The 18,937-nt window shown below is 51.6% G+C and overlaps 2 protein-coding genes across 3 annotated transcripts in view; one reads left to right on the top strand and one right to left on the bottom strand.

Annotated features, from left to right (window-relative positions):
* The window catches only part of PLPPR3 (phospholipid phosphatase related 3), a 36,381-nt gene that overhangs the window by 5,822 nt on the left and 11,622 nt on the right, over positions 1 to 18,937 (top strand). Inside the window, exon 1 of one of the 2 annotated variants that reach the window (XM_073323699.1) lies at positions 3,590 to 3,677. The exons of the other annotated variant lie outside the window; for it this stretch is intronic. The gene's annotated coding sequence lies outside the window, so the exon portion shown is untranslated. Of the gene's footprint in view, positions 1 to 3,589; positions 3,678 to 18,937 lie in introns of those variants that run through there. 2 annotated transcript variants of the gene reach the window in all.
* LOC140903049 (complement factor D-like) lies at positions 232 to 8,020 on the bottom strand. Its single transcript, XM_073323708.1, has 5 exons — positions 7,828 to 8,020; positions 5,611 to 5,767; positions 4,968 to 5,112; positions 3,839 to 4,096; positions 232 to 905 (listed from the first exon to the last, which is right to left on the bottom strand). Exons 1-5 carry the CDS (start codon positions 7,883 to 7,885, stop codon positions 750 to 752), a joined length of 774 nt encoding a protein of 257 aa, XP_073179809.1. The 5' UTR covers positions 7,886 to 8,020; the 3' UTR covers positions 232 to 749.

The raw sequence follows: 18,937 nt of genomic DNA, 5'->3' as shown, positions 1-18,937 counted from the left end.
AGAGGGGCTAAATCACAGAGCAGCATGAGGATCTCACATCCAAAAGCAGGAGAGTGAAGTGCCACCAGAACATGAGACAGTGAGTTAACCATGTGGGGACACTGAGGAAGGGCCAGGTCTGATGTGGGATGAGGAAAGATCCTGTTAAACTCTCCTCTTCCCTTGAATCCCCCCAGTTCAACCCCCAGTGTGTCACATCTGTGCAACCCTGACGACTCTGGTGACCCGCAGTTATAATCAGTTCCTTTTATTGCAATATTTGTGCTCACTATTAACAGCCACAGTGGTTCAGGTTTGCTCCGGATCTGGCTTGCGCTAAGGAGGACAGAGTTGACAAGATGCCACCTGAAATCCAGCCTTGAGCCCATCCTGTAGGGTGACCCACCTCTTCCCCTTCCTACCCCCTTGCAAACCGCCCCTTTGGCAGGCCAGACAGGAGAGCTGGGCCAGGTGGTTTCCAGGAGCAGCCGTTGTGTTGGTAGAAGGAGTCAGTCCTCCCCTCTCCGGGATGCTGCTTGCAGGGGAGTGCTGCACTGAGCTTATGTGATTGCGAGGAGAGCTGAAAGCAGGTGGGGGAGGCAGCCATATAAGCTCCCGCTGTCCGGTTATATTGACATTTGCAGTGTCCAAGTGCTCTCTGCCATGCTAGCAGCTAGCTCTGCCTTGGGGAAATAGCGTGGAGTCTGCTGTGTGCCCCTGCGGGGGCCAGGCAGCCAGTCCCTTCCAATCCAGGGCCGACCCGTCCGCCTTCAGTTTGTTGAAGCCATGACTCTCTCGATCCAGTCGATGTAGGGCGGGATCCGGGTGTAGATTCCGGGCTTCTTGTAGTTCCCACAGACCCGAGAGCCAGCAGCCACCACCCCTTCGGCAATCCCATTGCAAACGAGCGGCCCGCCGGAATCCCCCTGGAGAACCAAGTCACAGGATCAGCCTCAGGGTGGAGGTCAGTTTGCCACATGCCCCAGGTGGCACTGGACCTCTTCCACCCCCTTCTGGGCCGGCTCAGCAGCCAATGGCTAGTGCTGGGAGCCAGGCTGTCTGCCAGCCTTCCTCTCCCATCAGCCCCACGCTGGGCGTGGCTGCCCATCACCACCCTTCCCAGAAGGGCGTCTGTTACATACACCTCCCCCCCTTGCCTAAGATGGGGGGAGGGGGGAGAAGCTTACCCTGTGTCTCCCCATTATTTGTATTGCAGCAGCACCCAGAGGCTCCGGCTGAGATCAAGGCCCTATCGTGCCAGGTGTTGCACAGACCCGTAACATGACAGACCCTGCCCCAAGGAACCTACAGGCTAAATAGACAAGGGACAGGAGGGGAAATGGAGACACAGAAGAGCAGAGTGGTCGGCCCAGGCACACATGGCAGAGACAGGAATAGATCCCGAAAAGAGATGGGACATTTATAGGGATGTCAGGAATATTCCAATTTAATAGGTCATCATTAATTATGATGAACCTCAGGCTTCAGGGCTTGAACTAATCCCTACCTATTAGATCAGGCTGAGACTGAATGTGGGGAGGGGGAACAGATTGTCCCACATCTGCCTACAGTGGAGTTCTTGCACGTTCCCCCGAAGCAACTGGTTCTGGGCTGGCCCCTGTTATCCCCTGGGCTAGATGGACCTGGCAAGTCCTTTGTACCGAACTAGCTTTTTTGGTTCCCAATTCCATTCCCTATCCACTAGGCGGTGTGGTCTCTTGAGCCGTAACACAGTGCTTGGATCTAGCCCCTGTTAGTACCTCCCCACCCTTCCACCCCTCGCTGAACGGCTCCATTCATTTTGAACAGAAAACAAGTTACATGGAGTTAAAAAAATAACCAAACTCCCCGCTCCAAGGTAGCAAGAGATGTATAACTTGCATGGCAGCTGCCTGCCGGGTAGCTTCCTGGAAGATAAGCTAGAAGTTTTATTAAGCACCTCTGCATGTTTGCTCACATGCTGATAATTATCTTGCATTCAGCTTTGCAAAGTGTTCATGGGCGGGGAGGGCAGCTAGGTCAAAATGCTACAGACTTGTGCTGCCACTCCCACCTGTGGCAAGTGGGTGTCTAATGCTCTGGAGTGAGGGCAGGCACATTCGATGCCCCCCTTGCACAGGTGGAATGGGCGAGGTGGGGCAGGACCTGATTCTAAGGGTTTGGCTACATGTGAAAATTAATCCAGGGTGTGAGTTTAAAGCAGATTAACTCCATGGGTGGATGCGCTTATTCTGGAATGAGAGTGCCTCGTGCAGAATCACCTTAATTCACTGGTGCATTAGTTTAATCCACTGGATTAAACTAATTCAGAATAAGGGCACGGCTACCCTTGCAGATGTAGAGTGCTTTGAGTTTGTATTTTCCACTGCATGCATCCGATGAAGTGAGCTGTAGCTCACGAAAGCTTATGCTCAAATAAATTGGTTAGTCTCTAAGGTGCCACAAGTCCTCCTGTTCTTTTTGAGTTAAACCAGCCTTCGGAGAGCACAGTGGGGAAAGCGCTGCAGTCTGTCCACACTGACCGCTGCAAGCGCACTGGCTTGGCCATATTTGTGGCACTTGCAGCAGCATTGGGAGCAGTGCATTATGGGCAGCTATCCCAGCATGCAAGTGACTGCAACGTGCTTTTCAAATGGGGGGGGTGGAGCATGACAGGGAGTGTGTTGTGTGTATGTGGGGGGAGAGAGAGTGGGTTTTTGGGTGGCTGAGAGCATGTCAGCATGCTGTTTTGCAAGTTCAGACAGCAGCAGACCCCCCTCCCACCCCTCTCCCTCACACACACACACACACACACACAGCATTCCACACTAATGGTTGCTTTGTCTCAGAGCAGATAATCAGCCGGCTGTCAGAAACGGAGCTTTCAAAGGGCATATCTGCATTCCTGCAGAGATTCAAAAACAATGACAAGAGTGGCCACTTGTCTTAAGGGGATTATGGGATGTTTCCAGTGGCTGATCAGAGCGCAGTAATGCAACACCTCGTTCACACTGGCTCCACGGCACTCCAGCGGGGGCACAGCAAACGTTATTCCACTCGCCGAGGTGGAGTCAGGGCGCTCTACATGCCTTGCCAGTGTTGACGGGTAGTGAGCTAGTGAGCCCAGGGCTCCTTTATTGCGCTGTAACTCGCAAGTATAGCCAAGCCCTAAGAGTGTCCACACATGGAGTTATCAAAAATAGTTTACTCTGTAATAGCTCCTCGTGTGGACAAGCCCTAAAAGCAGGGGGAAAGGATCCAGGCTTTTAGTTATTCCCCTTATTCGTGTATCCAAGTGAGGCCGTTTGGTGAAGTGGCTTCGGATATAAGAGCCAGGAGATCTAGGGAGAAATCCTGGTCCCATTTACTTCAGTGGTGATCCAGCCACTGATTTGCAGTGTGACCAGTGGTAAGTATCTGTGCCTCAGGTTCCTCATCTGTAAAATGGGGCTAAGAGTGACCCACCTCCGGGGAGCATTTTGAGATCTATGGGATTGTACATCTGCTCCATACAAACTAGGACTTTGCTTCCTCTCTCTTTCCAACAGCAAGGGAGTGACATTCAGGGCCTGATTCTGCTCTCTTACACAGGTGCAAATCAGGCCTGACTCCAGCATAAGAGGAGAATGAGACCCCAGAGCTCTGCAGGGAGACAGCAAAGGACCCAGGACTCCAGAAGTTACATGCTTCTGTATTTACCCCAGAGGGCAGGAGGACAGGTAGGCTACCAGAATAATCACACACACACACTCCTGCACAGATACCCACGCATACATACACCTGTTCTCACCGATACACCCAAGTGCATAGACACAGCTCTGACCCCCCGCCCCTCCCGGCAAGAGGGCTGAGCCGAGGGATTTCCCCCAGAGATAGATACCGGGCAGGTGTCCTTCTTCCTGGAGTCGGTGCACATCATCTTCTCCGTGATGGTGTTGTCGTGGTGGATCCTTAGGTTGCATTTCTCCCGGCTGATCACCGGACGCTCCACCTGCCGCAATTTGTCAGGCAGCTTCCCGCTGTGGCTCATTTCACCCCAGCCAGCCACCTCGCACATGGTGTCAGCTGGGACATCCCTGTCTTGCCTCTGGAAGGGCAGGATCTTCACATGCTCGTTGAGGAGCGCTTTCTCCTCTAGCTGATTTGGGAGGCAAAGAGGCAAGGGTCAGTCGGGGTGAGAGAGACAGACTCTGTATGTGTAACGCTGCCCCTGGCTGGGCTCTCTGCGGGGATAAAACCTGGGACCTCTGGATCTTCCAGCAGGAGTCTCTCTACAGCTTGAGCTAAAAGGACTAGGAAGGGACTCACACCTGTACGGGGTGTGGCCACTAGAGGGGGACAGAGCTGCGCTACATTAGCACAGGTTACGGGGCGATCACCTGGGAAATACCTCAACTAGGGGTGATGGGACACAGGCACCGACTTTCATTTTTCCAGGTGGGTGCTCCACCCCCGCTCTGCCCCAAGGCCACGCCCCCACTCCACCCCCACCCAAGGTCCCACCCTTGCTCTGCCTCTTCCTGCCCCCCCTCCATCCCCTTCCCCCAGCACCTTGGCGGGTGGCTAATGGGTGCTGAGCACCCACTATTTACCCCGCCGTTGGGGCTCCAGCCCCAGAGCACCCACGGAGTCGGTGCCAATTAGACTGGAGTCCCTGCTGCAGCCGTGTGATCGCAGATGCTTTGTGGGGAGGGTTTTCCCTCCACTGGTGGGGAGAATGGGCCCTATCTTTGCCGGTGCCTTGGGCTTCATCCTCCTCTCCCTTGCCATGGGGTGAATCGGGGTGACCCCAGCCAGGGCTGTCTGTGGGGTATCAAGCCTGTTGGATCTCAGCCCAGTCAAGCAAGACTCAGCTGTGAAATCAACAGGAGTTCGGTGCCTTTGAGGAGCTGGGCCTGGCCCGAAGCCCACAGGAGTCAGTAGGAGTTTGTTCCCTGCATTGACTCCAGTGGGGTCTGGGAGGCGCCATGCCTGCAGCAGGGGATGGTGCCGGTGTGGGTCATGCGCACCTGGAGGAGAAGGAGGTCGTCGTCGTAGGTGTCCGTGCTGCTGCCGGGGTGGCCAAACTCCGCACGCACCCCATAAAGGCGCTTGTGCGGTTCTGGCTGCGAGAGAGAGTGGGCTCCCAGGAGGACCTGGAACGGCTTGCTGTGCCTGCAGTCGAGATGGAGACGGTAGCAGGAGGTGCTCTGCTCACCCACAGCACTGAGCTGCAAGACCTTTCCGCTCGCTCCCGGCTGTACAGTTCACCCCGATGGAGAGCGATCGCCAGTAGTCAACCTCTGCCTTTCCCCAGCCATGGAGAGTCAGCCCAGACTACCCTGCCTGTGGGCCCAGCCGCAGCTAGGAAGGAACATGTGCTCCTTGGGTGACAGGGGAATCCAGCCTCGGTACTTGTTGGGCCCTGGGCTTTCCCTTCATAGTGATCCTCAAACGATCCTAACCCGGGGCTGGATCCATTGAAATCAACGACAAACCTCCACTGACTGCAATGGGAGTAAGATCTGGGCCGTGCTCATCACTCCAGAGACTCCTGTATCCCCTGAAATAACTACTGGGGTCTGTGGTAGAACCAGCTGGCCCCAGCCTCCATGCCCTGCTCTTCTCCCGCCCCGCGCTCCCGGCCCATCAGATGCGAAGGCCGGTACTCACTTGTCTTCCAGGCAGTGAGCTGCACTCAGCACCCACTGCTCGGCGATCAGGAACCCGCCACACACATGCTTCCCATCCACCTGCAGGGAAGCCATGTAGGGTTTCAGGTGGGGAGGAGCTTCGTAGCCCCCGAGAATACGACCCCTGGGGCTACCCACTGATGGGAGGAGAAATAGAACATTAGCCACTGAACCTGCTCAGCCCAGCCTTCCTTTCCTGTGGAGCGTCTCCCTGAGTGTTAACGGGAGCTGGGTGAGCACATCCAGAGCAGGGCATCTAGCTAAAGGACATATCGAGCCCTCATCCCCAAGGGGGTCTGAGCACCTTCTCTTCTGATGGTTGAGAAACAAGAATTCTGTTTCGTGGACGGTTTGTGTTCTCCAGCGAGACCTTTAGAGGCCCACCTCAGAGCAGCCAGCTGGTTGGGGCGCTCCCATGGGGTGGGAGAGAGACAGATTTGAGACCCTCCTCTGCCTGATTCAGTTCCAAGGGCGCGTTTGCCTTCAAACACTAGGAGGGGGAACTGCAGGGCAGACAGGCTGGACCTTCAGCAAGCGGTCAGATGTAACGCATCTGTATCGTCACATACGAGTCTCTCTTGCAACGGGCTGAAGTCGGTCCATGATGAGTCAACTGGTTTCTATCACCTGCCCCCTGGCTTCAGACTGCCTGTGCAAATAATTTTGCCTGGCCTCACAGTGCAGCCAGTTGGATTGTGTCTGCAGTGCTCTGCTGGCTGGTTGGACAATCATCGATTTTTTTTTCCTGGACCTTTGAAAATCTCTCTTCCCTTCAGCAACTTGAAGAAGAAGAAACTAAAAAGAAAGCCCCATGTACAAATCATAAGATGCTTCCAGGTGTTTCAGATGAAGATTTTTCCGAATGTTCTGCAGCAGTGGATCGACTGCATGCTTGGGAGAATAGCAGGAGGCCTTAGTCAATATTCACCAATGGCCAGTACCTGCAGTTGCAAAGAATCTGCCAATGGAAAGATCCGCACTTGATTCTAGTACATGCTCCCAACTCAGCGATCTAGAAGAATCTGAATAGTGCCCCCCAGTCCGCCACATCTCAGTCCTTGGTATGGAGGAAACCTCAGCTGTAGATCCATCCGGCAACAGTCACCATGGTATCCTAATCCAAGGGGAGGCCATGTTGACTAGTGGCTAGCACAATGGGCTGGGACTCAGAAGACGCAAGTTCTGCCACTGATCTGCTGGGTGACCATGGATAAGTCACTTCCCTTCTCTGTGCCTCGCTTTCCCCCTATGTAAAATGGACCCTTCCTTTGGAAAGTGCTTTGAGATCCACAGGTAAAAAGCACTTGGGATTATTATTATTAGCATCATCCTACTTATACTCCAAGATGCTTTTTGGTTTCCAGGAAATCAGGTTCTATTGCAGCAAAAAAAACAGGGCAAGCGAGTTGATTCCACACCCAAACTTTTCTGTTATCAGTTCCACCACCCTCATCTCTCCCCAGATGGGCAGGGTATTTAACCCTCCTTCCCCCACCCACTCACAGTTTTGCCCCAGCAGAAATAAGTTTTGTTCTAAGCCTCCCTCAGTTTACCCGCATTTTCTCAAACTGCCTCCCCTCTCCACCCTCTGCTCAGTGCAGGACTCCCTGGCTGAGTATCTCTGGCCTGTGCTGTGCAGGAGGTCAGATGATTTCTTTTGGCCTGAAAAACTAGCTGCAGCTGGCGCCCTCTGGGAGTTGTGTCCTGAGAAGCCACCCTAGCTTATGGGTTTAGGCGTTTGGGAGATAGAGACTGATGAAGCTGCATTGTCTATAAGTATGAGACAGGGTTCTAATCCAGCTTCTGACCCAGATTCGCTGTGTGAGCTAGGCCAAAGCAGTCCACCTCTCTATGCCTCAGTTTCCCTGTCATGATGGGGGTCGTGAAGTGGAATTGTGTATAGATAAGATTAGATAGAGGGTTAGTAAAGTGCTTTGAGATCCTCAGCTGGAAGGGGCTAGAGAAAGCGGTGAAATGTACTAGGTTCCCCTAGGCCTGCTGCTGAGGCTATAAAGTTAAAGCTCATGTATGTGGCAAGGAAGCACAGATATCTAACTGCTTCACTTATTGTGTCAATTCTTAGCTAGGCATGCCCTGCGGTATCCACCTCACTGCATGTCCCAGTCTCTGCCATGCACGGATGAGTCAGAAAAGAGAACAGGGAGTATGGGAAGGATCAGAGAACGGATGTACTCACCACACACCGAGATGCCCAGCAAAACAACCAGAGCTAGGAAGGGCGAAAGGTGACCCATGCTGGCTACAGAGACGCAGGCCGATCTGTCTCTAATTCAGGGGATGTGTCTTGTCCGGATAGAGGCAGCTCTGCTAGGAGTGAGAGCAGAGACCTCCTTTTTATAACAGAGCTTTGGGGGTGGGGGATGAAGGGGAAAAAAGGAGATTTCCAGGAAAGAGAGAGCTGGGAGGAAATATGCAACAGCTGTTGAGCTCTCAGCCTGGAATGGCCTTTTGGTTGTAGCAGTGCCAGGGGCTAGGGAGAATCTCATGATTTCTCAACACAAACAGCCCAGGGAGGACGCAGCCCATCCCAGCTGCTGAACCTGGCATCCCTGGAAGGGGATTTGTGCATTGTTTGTTTGCTCTTCAAACCCGAAAGGGCAAGCACAGTTCATTCCCCAACTGCTCATGTTTGAAGAACAAACAATGCAAAAATCCCCTTCCCTGCCCTCCCTGTTTCTGCAAAACTGAATGGGCCATTGAGTGAACTTCCTCCTTAGCAAAGCTCCCTCCAGGATAAGCCAAGTCACTGGAGGAACTGCTGCAACCTGATTCCTCTCTCTGCCACCTGTGCTGGGGAGGAAGCCAGGACTTTGGTCTCCAGGGCTGCAAGCCAGCACCTGTTTTTGCCCCTGTTAAATTCAGTGGTGGGGTTATTGCACCCCTCTGATAGCTCTAGACATGGGGCAAGGCCGGGAGACAGAACTTTAGCCAAGGGAAGGGGGTTTAGGGGAGGCATTGTCTGAGATCTCAGGGAAGCTGCCCTGTGGCTAGTAAGGTAAGTGGCCAAGTGACACTGGTAAATAATCTGGAATGTAACTGGCCAGAAAGAAAGGTAAAGATCTGGTGTGAGTGAAAGGGAGAAAGTGTGTGTGTGTTCAGAATGTTTGTAAGAATACAGACATTGACATCATGTTTTGGAGAATGTCACGATTTAGGGCCAGGTTCCCAAAGGGGTTTAGGCCTAAAATGAAGCTAGGTGCCCGGGCCTGCATTTTCACAGGTGTTTGGGCCCCTAGCACCCATTTATTTCAATGGAAATTAGGCACCTAAATACCTTTGACAATCTGGGCTCTAGTAACTTCCAATGGGAGTTAGGCACCTGCCCCGCTGTAAACCCCACTAGGCACCTATCTGCATCTTTAGGCACTTAAATACCTTGGTAAATCTGGCCTTTACGTGTCCCTCATGGTCGCCTCCATCAGTATTCCCCAGAGCCAAGTCCGTGCGTGAGTGGGACCCAAACTCTCATGACTTGGGGTACTCAGCTCTAAAATTAAAATCTGAAGATAAAACTGCCCTTGGAGCAATAGATTTAGAAGCAAACGGAGCAATTTAAAGGGTCCCAGCCCAGGGGCAGTGGGTGCTGTCAACAGAGAGGCATCAGCGGCTGCTGTAATGGGGCCTCAGTTTCCTAGGGAGCTGGACTGCAGCACCCGAAAGGACCTTGGACCAGATGATTTTTATCACAAGGCATGTGACCCCTGCAGTACTGGCATGTCTCGCTGTAGAAGGATGGCCAGCGGAGAGGAATCTGATGTGTCTGGCAGAGATAACAAAGAATGAAATATCCTGCGAGGGAAATGCAGAGGTGCTAAGCCAGAGAGTGGAAGGCCAAGCCCCTGCCTGCTGGAGTGATCAGCGGAATGAGTCAGTGTTTGCCACGCAGACCGCAGAGGGGTGTGGTGCAGCCTCCCATGTGAGCTCGTCCAAGTTCGGGATCCAGCACTCCTTGCTCAAGAGGCCTCCTCTGGTGCAAACCGCAGCCCCTCTGCAGCTGCATGGGTCCGAGAGTTCAGATGAAGTGGAACCACAAGAACCCAAGTCAGCCAAGAAGAGCGAAGTGGCTTAGAGCTGGTCAGTCCACCCCAGGGGGTAGGGGGCTTGTCTGGGACTGGAGAGACCCAGGGGCAAGTCCCGTCTCTGTCCTCAGACTTCCTAGGTGACCTTGGGCAAGTCACTTAGTCTTTCTGTGCCACAGTTCCCCAAATATAAACGATGGGAGGCTAGCCCTGCTCTACCACACAGGGATGTTGTGAGGGCCGGAGAAATACTCCAGAGCCCGGGATCTCACAACCTTTTTCTTTCTGAGCTTCCCCCCCCCCCCGGCTATAAAAACTCCACGGCCCCCCTGTGCCACAATAGCTGGTTTTCTGCATATAAAAGCCAGGGCCGGTGTTAGGGGGTAGCAAGCAGGGCCACTGCCTGGTGCCCATGCCAAACCTCCCCCACACGAAGCTACACTGCTCAGACTTTGGCTTCAGCCCTGGGTGGTGGGGCTCAGGGCCCTGGGCTTCAGCCCCATGCAGTGGGGCTTCAGCTTTCTACCCTGGGCCCCAGCAAGTCTAAAGCTGGCCCTGCGTGGCGGCCCCCCTTGAAACCTGCCCGCACCCCTGGTTGAGAACCACTGCTCTTGAGAGAGGGGAAAGGGAGGGAGCCTAGTGGTTGTAGATCATGCCCATGACCGTAGTATCGGAGCGCCTTCCAGTGGTGCAGTAAGCACTGTGATGAACGCCTGTCACCTGGTGTGTGTTCTCTCCTCCTCTCTCAGGCCGGTTGCTGTGCGGTGCCAAGGAACGTGATGATTTTGGGGGGGGCCTACGTTTATCACAGCGGCAGGGATCCGTGGTACATGGCAAGCCCATGAGATCCACCAGAAGCATGGAAGAGAGCGTGCGGAGGGGCAGGGAGCGTGGTAAAGAAATGAGCTGGGTTAGGGGAATCTTATTCTCCTGCCATTCTCATCTGTACCACTAGGTGGGGCTAACACCTCAGTTCCCATGCCAGGCTTGATTCATAGCATATCAGGGTTGGAAGGGACCTCAGGAGGTCATCTAGTCCAACCCCCTGCTCAAAGCAGGGCCAATCCCCAATTTTTGCCCCACATCCCTAAATGGCTCCCTCAAGACTTGAACTCGCAACCCTGGGTTTAGCAGGCCAATGCTCAAACCACTCAGCTATCCTTCCCCCCAAAACTAGGTTTGACTAATGCTTCAGAAGGGGTGCAGAGTCACTCCCCAAAGAGGGGACACATTCCGCGCATCCCTGCTGTGTTTTCATCCCCTTTATCCTGGGGGGAGGGACGGCTGGCGACTTGGCCGCAGTTCTGAAATTCCAGAGGTTGCGCCAAAATCCTGTCAAAGAGGCCAACAGCCCCACATTTTAGACTTTGCCTGGATGAGCTTGGAGAGAGAGAGAAACCACCAGCCCGGTGGTTTCAGTGACAAGAAAATTAATTCAAACACAATCCAGTAGAAACAATTGTTTGTAAACGAACAGGAAGTGCTTGCAACCCAAATATTGGAGCTGGGTCGGCTTCCGTCTCAGCTTGGCCTCACCTGAGAGCAGACCAGTGAAACCTGCTTCACACTTGGATGTAAGATGCTCTTGTTACTATATTACATTTCTAGAGTACCTTTCATGTAAGGATTTCAAAGTACTCTGCAGAGGAGGGTGAGTGTTGTTATTACCTTCTTTATAGGGAGGGAAACTGAGGCAGGGAGAGGTGAATGAAGTACCTTGCCCAACATCACACAGCAAGTGAACAGCAGAGACAGGAAGAGAAGAGAACCCAGGCGTCCTGACTTGCAGTCCAGCACCTTATCTTCCTGTCCATCTGCCTTTTATGAAGGGTTTGGCAGATGTTTGTAAGCGGTCCACCTCCTTGGTATCTAGATACAGTACCAGACGTGGTTCTGATCTCGGATCAATTTTAGACAACCTCCCCCTAGCCTGTTTAAATAAGACATCAGAGCCTTTATAGTGAGGTCAGGAGCTCCTGAACAGCCAATTTAAGCCAAGGACAGACATTGTTCCTCTTATGAGACTGTTTCAAGCCCTGGAGACAAACGTTTGGCCAAACCTGAGCCTGCGGCTCTCACTAGCACTTCACCCAGTGAGAGCCCTTTGTAGATTTCATGGGGGTAATTTAGTGCACGTATTTGACATAGGGATTCATTAGGAAATGTATCACATTTCCTCTCCTTCCACAGCTGCCACCCGCATTGGCCTTCTCGTTCAAATAAAGTGCACGTGGGAAGGTGAGGGGGACGTACGGTAAGTTTCATGCCCAGAGACTGAGGATGAAAGAGAGCTATGGGACTTTAATAAAAGCCTCCTACCGGCTCTGATGTGTATCTGTGTGAGAGAGAGATTCCCAGAATTGGGCTGTTCAAAGAGGAAGGATGGAGTTGTTCTATTTTTCCCCAAGGGTGAATATAAAGGGAACCTGGCCCTTTGCTTATTGATGGTTGTGTAATACAGGAGGAAATCTGATGAAGTCAGTTTCAATGCGAGTTTAGGATCACGCCTGCTCTGTGCACTGAAGTTCCTATAAAGGTTATGAGCCAGATCCTGATAGTATAAAGTAGCTGTGAAGCTATGGGATCTGGCCTCCTGAGGATTCCCCCTCGCCATGACGGTCCTTCTGGGGTGCAGAGCCCCCATGCATTATTCTCTCTTGCAGCTCCTCCTTCCCACCCCCTCAGCATAGGGGGAGTTCCCAGGAGACAAGGGGCATGGCTGGGGCAATCCCTATGCTGCCAAAACAGCCCCTTGAGATTATGAGTGTAAATTGGAGCAGCTCTGAACTTGCTTTAATATATGCTGGCAATTAGACAGGCCCCAAATCAGGGAGCTCAAAGCTGGCTTAAAGCCACCTTTACCCATCCGCCTTTGGGTTGTGTACAGCTCAGCCTGGCCAAAAGACTGGGGGTGGGAGAGAGACTGTGGCTCGGATTAGCTTTGAGGATCTAGGCCTGTCTGTTTGCTATCCCGCGATAAAGCTGAGGGTGGAGTGCTGGGTTTGTTCCTTACATAAGCGGAGGTGACAGCAGTATGCTTTAGAAACCTTTCATATATACAGAAAGCCTCTCTGGTTTGCCTGGTTTACCTGGGTGAGTATTGTGCTAATTTCCCTAGGGTGGAGGCTGTGATGCCAATGCTGGATCAAGGGAAAGAGCTTAATAATAATAATAAAAAGAAAAGGAGGACTTGTGGCACCTTAGAGACTAACCAATTTATTTGAGCATCAGCTTTCGTGAGCTACAGCTCACTTCATCGGATGCATACTGTGGAAAACACAGAAGACGTTCTTATACATACAAACCATGAAAAAATGGGTGTTTACCACTACAAAAGGTTTTCTCTCCTCCCACCCCACTTTCCTGCTGGTAATAGCTTATCTAAAGTGATCACTCTCCTTACAATGTGTATGATAATCAAGTTGGGCCATTTCCAGCACAAATCCAGGGTTTAACAATAACGTCCGAGGAATGGGGGGGTGGGGGTGATGTCAAGAATTATAACATTCATAAACCAGTCAGAGAACACTTCAATCTCTCTGGTCACGCGATTACAGACATGAAAGTTGCAATATTACAACAGAAAAACTTCAAAACCAGACTCCAGAGAGAGACTGTTGAATTGGAATTCATTTGCAAATTGGATACAATTAACTTAGCCACTCCCAGTCTCTATTCAAGCCTAAGTCATTATGCAAGGTAACCTATTTCCTCTTGTTTTTTCCTACCTACACCGCCCCCCATTCCTCAGACATTCTTGTTAAACCCTGGATTTGTGTTGGAAATGGCCCACCTTGATTATCATACACATTGTAAGGAGAGTGATCACTTTAGATAAGCTATTACCAACAGGAGAGTGGGTTTGTGGGGGGGTGGGGAGAAAACCTGGATTTGTGCTGGAAATGGCCCAACTTGATTATCATACACATTGTAAGGAGAGTGATCACTTTAGATAAGCAATTACCCGCAGGAGAGTGGGGTGGGGGGAGAGAAAACCTTTTGTAGTGGTAAACACCCATTTTTTCATGGTTTGTATGTATAAGAACATCTTCTGTATTTTCCACAGTATGCATCCGATGAAGTGAGCTGTAGCTCACGAAAGATTATGCTCAAATAAATTGGTTAGTCTCTAACCTGCCACAAGTACTCCTTTTCTTTTTGCGAATACAGACTAACACGGCTGTTACTCTGAAACCTATAATAATAATAGTAATTAATCCTAGCTCTTCTCATCTGTAGATCTCAAAGCACTTTACAAAGAAGGCCAGTATCATTATCCCCATTTTACATATGGGGAAACTGAGGCACAGAGCAGGGCAGTCATTTGCCCAAGGCCAGCGAGTGGCAGAGCCAGGAACAGAACCAGGTCCCCTGAGTCCCAGTCCAGCCTGTTTGTTTAGCTTGGCTCCCAAGTGACTAAGTCTGAAACATTTGATGAGAAGCGTGATCTTTCCTACTGAACTAGCTCACACATTGTCTAGCAGCAAATGTAGTTCTGTGTCTGTACAGCACCTAGCACAATGGGGCCATGGTCCACGACTGGGGCTCACAGGTTCTTTGGGAAGCCACAGAATAACAATAATATATCCCAAGGCAGAAGATCAGGACTCCTCTCCCCTCCCGCTCACTCCCCATGTAACAAACTAAATTCTAGTTTTACAACACATGAAATCCAGATGGTGCCAGGTCAGGCTCCAACCCACTGCAAGCCTGTAGCTTGGCCCAGCCCACCAATGTTCCGATTACAGAGCACGTCACATCCCACTCTGTCAGTTACAGAAACAACAGGCTTAGCTTTGGCAAAGGTTCTTATTGCATCACTCAAGTCAGCTGCTCACACTTAAAAGTTGCTCAGCAATCAGAGAGGGGGCAAAGGGATAGAAGGGGGGTGCTCCGCATGGGGAGCTACTGAGACATGGTGAGGAGCAGGGAGCTGTCTTCAGGCGGAAAAGGGATTGAGGGGTGGAGGCCAGCAGCTTGCGGGTCCTTTGCCAGCCGCCAGGGGTAGCTGTTCCAGGATCTGGCCTGACCACCCCGGTTCCTACCTGCTGCCCAGCCTAATCCTGGGTGTCGCAGCGGTCAATCCCGCCCCTCTACGTCCCACTTTCATCTCCACCCCTCGCCCAGTGCGTGCGCCCAGTTTACAGGGCACACTGGTTCCCAGCAAGGGCAGTGGAACAAGGCACAGAGGCAGAACCATAGATCAACTCCTACAGTATTTCCATGGCCGGGCACTTGGCTCCCCCCACCTCAGATTTCCATTGCCCTATTAACCATTATTCTGTCTGGAGAAGCTCTCCTGGTGGCATCTTCACTAAACATGACAGCTGTCCAAGGGTGGCTGGACACATAGGATGCTTCTCTAGTCTGGCTTGATTTGGTGTCCCCCCCATCCCATGCTTGGGTCTCAGATACTGGCTGCATGTCTTTCCCCCTCTAGATTCAGTTCTTGGACTCCACAGGAACTGTTAGAAATCCTCGGATGCCATAAATAACTCCCCTATGGTACAAAGATTCCTGTCTCTGAGCTAGGGTTAATTCTGCTGCTCACTAAAGTACTGAGTTGTCAGTCCTCAACTCATGCTGAACAAAATCTGAGAAGAACCGTTAGCTGCTAGCATTGGCTTTCTCCCTGAATATTCTTTGATATTTATAGTCTGGTTGCTAGATTTCCACCCATTGTTGTCATGTTCACACTTCTATCTCCTGCTCCCTTCTTGCACTGTGCACCGCTCAGACACGCCTGAGACTGTGTGTGTGTGAAAGGAGAGAGAGTGTGTGTACATGACAGAGAAGTGTGACGCAAAATACCAGCATGTGGGCCAAATTCAGCCTGAGAATAACTCTAGTGACGTTCTGGAGTTACACCCAGGATTGTTATGCCCCGTGTGCATACAGAAGCATTCAGGTTGCGTGCAAGCCATGTGGGCGTTTGTGCAGAGCATACGGATGTGCGTGCTTAGTGCATGATGCATTTATGTGCAGGAAGGCCATGGTTACAGGATGGGGAGGCAAAGAAACTGTACCCCCAGAGTGCAGGCAGTGGGGGGCCTTCATGGGCAGCTTAGGGGAACACCCAGAGCTGATGACTGTGAGGATCGAGTGCCGTTCTCCACAGGAGGGACTGCACATGACAGGGCCTGGATCTCCTTTCATTCTCAGCAGTGTAAAGCAGGAGTGAGTCCCTTTAACCTGATGGAGTTTGGCCAGCATAAAGGAGAAGCAGGCCCAGGACTGGGGACACCAGGACTGAAAAACTGGGAGCCCAAATTCTCTTCTCTCCCTTAGTCACTCAGGGCCCGGAATATCCAGGGGACCTGCAGCTGCATCCCCAGCCATGAGGCTATCGGGGGAGATATCTGCAGTAGTGGAGGGGAGAACCGGCACAGGTGGAGAAATGGTTGGGGTCACCTCTTACTTCCCACGGAGCTCACCCAAGTGGAGTGGGACTGGAGCATCCTCTGAGGTTCCTGGTTCTTTTTGTGGCGCTCTTAGCACAATTGGTTCCCTCCCACCCCTAATCCCCAAGTACCCATCAGTGGTGATGGGGCAAAGGGGTCGTCACCGTGTTTCTGGGGCGGTACTGTTGGGATTCTCACTGCTTTGCCCCATCATAGGGGACGAACCATCTCTCCCAGGGAATCACCACCCGGAAGGCAAGGCATCTCCTGCCAGCTGCACCCTTGCTTGGGAGAGCAGGGGCAAGGCAGCAAGGAGGAGTGCTGATAGGGGCATGGGCATCAGGTGGAGGCAGGGCCACATCTGATCTGCTGCAATTGTTAGCAGGAGCAATGGAGCAGAGCGGCATCCAACGAGGGCGGGAGACCATCAGCAGAGTGGAGTGGCTGGGCTAACAGACTCCTTTCTCCTCCCATAGTATCAAACTGAGTGTGTGTGTGTGTGTGTCGGGGGTGGGGGGAGGATGCAGTGTGTCTGTCACTGATCCAGTCAGATCCTACAGAGCAGAGAGGCCAAAAGCAGCTGGAAACACAGCAAGCTGGCCCAGCTGAACTTCATCTTCCATGATGCACTACTTCCAAGAGAGGAGACCATGGTGCATCATGGGAGATGAAGTCTGGATGAGGAGCCTGGCCTATAGAGGAGACTGGGAGCATGAGGCACTGTGGGGGGCATTGCAGAAACAAAATACTTAAGAGGTTTTTTATTTTTTGCCAAAACCACCAAATTTGTCATGGAAAAACACCCCGATTTCCAACCAGCTCTACAGGGAACCTTCCACCACCATGCAATGGCAGGAGAGGGCACTAGCTGTCTAGTGTGGTGGGGATTTTTCTCCATTCTTTCTAAGCAGCACTGTGGGAGCACCAGTGGTTAGCACAGAAAGCACGTTAGCGTAGGAAGGTGTTGAAGAACAGGGCAGTGCCCCCTTCACTCCATGCTGGGGCACCGGCAGATGGGACTCACTCAGATTTTGGAGCAAGCTGTCCTCGCAGCAAGTGCTGACATGCTGGTGTGTAAAGAAGCAATTTTAAAAAAAAATCTATAATGTAGAACTCCAGGGCAGTGAGCTTTTCTCATCCACTTGCAGCTCAAACGGCGACATACCCAAACCATAGCCACCTCCATCTCCATCTGTTCCTGGTGGTATGTGGGGGGCTGATCCAAGGACATCTTATAAAGAAGGAGTTGATGTGCACCTGGAGGGTTGAAAAGGCTCAGAGACATTCCACAGAGCTAGAGGCAGGGAATCCACCACCTCAAGCCTGATCCCTTTTGAATCCAGAATGCCTTTTGCCAGAAGCTGGGAATGGACGACAGGGGATGGATCACTGGATGATTCCCTGTTCTGTTCATTCCCACCTGGTATTGGCCACTGTCAGAAGACAGGACACTGGGCTAGATGGACCTTTGGTCTGACCCAGTATGGCCATTCTTATGAATCCAGCCCCTGGGGTGGAGACAAAGCTGGAAGGAGGCGCTGTACGTTTCTGGTTCTGCAATGGCTTGTGAGAACGGCTGATTTCTGTCAAAAATGCTAATGAGGTTTCAGTGAATTGGGTTCTAACAGGAATCTAATGGGATTTCAGTGATTTGGGATTTTTTTTAAAAAAATGGGGCCAGAAATGGAATGAAGATGGCTGATGGGGTCTTGGTGCCACTGAATCCTAACCCTGAGGTGACTCGGGTTGGAGTCTAGGTTCCAAAAAGAAAAGGAGTACTTGTGGCACCTTAGAGACTAACCAATTTATTTGAGCATAAGCTTTCGTGAGCTACAGCTCACTTCATCGGATGCATACTGTGGAAACTGCAGAAGACATATACACAGAGACCATGAAACAATACCTCCTCCCACCCCACTTTCCTGCTGGTAATAGCTTATCTAAAGTGATCACTCTCCTTATAATGTGTATGATAATCAAGTTGGGCCATTTCCAGCACAAATCCAGGTTTTCTCACCCTCCGCCCGCCTACACACAAACTCACTCTCGTGCTGGTAATAACCCATCCAAAGTGACCACTCTCTTTACAATGCGTATGATAATCAAGGTGGGCCATTTCCAGCACAAATCCAGGTTTTCTCACCCCTAGGCCTAAACTGAGCTACATTCAAACAGCATCCATCCACGGGCTGGCAGAGCGGTGTAGAGTGAATCTTAGGCTGACTTGGCAGGATCCTTTTGTTCAGACCCTTTCCCCGGGTTCCAGCTGAGACATGTTTTGTCTGGATACATGCCTACGGGCCTGTCAGTGCTTCCCCAGTGCAACTGCTGGCAGATAAGGAAGGGAATCCAGGAGGCTAGGAGCAGCCTGAGCACAGTGAGAAGAAAAGGATGACTTGTGGCACCTTAGAGACTAACCAATTTATTTGAGCATAAGCTTTTGTGAGCTACAGCTCACTTCATCGGATGTATCACTCACTTCTCGGTCCCCAGTACTTAGAGAGGGGATTGGGATTCATGATACCTTAGTTCTATTCCCAGCTGTGGGAGGAGCCTTTGATCTACTGGTTGGGCTGGGAAGCTGGGCAACAGGACTCCTGGATTCTATTCCATCACTGACTCTCTGTGTGGCCTTGTGTGTGGATCACTTCATTGCTCTGTGCCTCAGTTTCCCCATCTATAAAATAGGAATGATAATACCAACCCACCACACACGTGGCTTGCAAGGCCAAAAAAGCCAATATTTATAAAGCTCTTTGAGATCCTTGGAAGAAAACAGTCTTCACTCTTAGGTTGGTTGTAACAAATCAGAGACTGTATTTTCAAGCAATTTAAAGAGGGGGAACTACACACCGGGGCAGGGAAT

Source organism: Lepidochelys kempii, chromosome 25 (assembly GCF_965140265.1).
Source record: "Lepidochelys kempii isolate rLepKem1 chromosome 25, rLepKem1.hap2, whole genome shotgun sequence".
Taxonomy (NCBI): domain Eukaryota; kingdom Metazoa; phylum Chordata; order Testudines; family Cheloniidae; genus Lepidochelys; species Lepidochelys kempii.
Note: the sequence above shows the minus strand (reverse complement) of the source record. Positions and strands in the feature narration are given on the sequence as shown.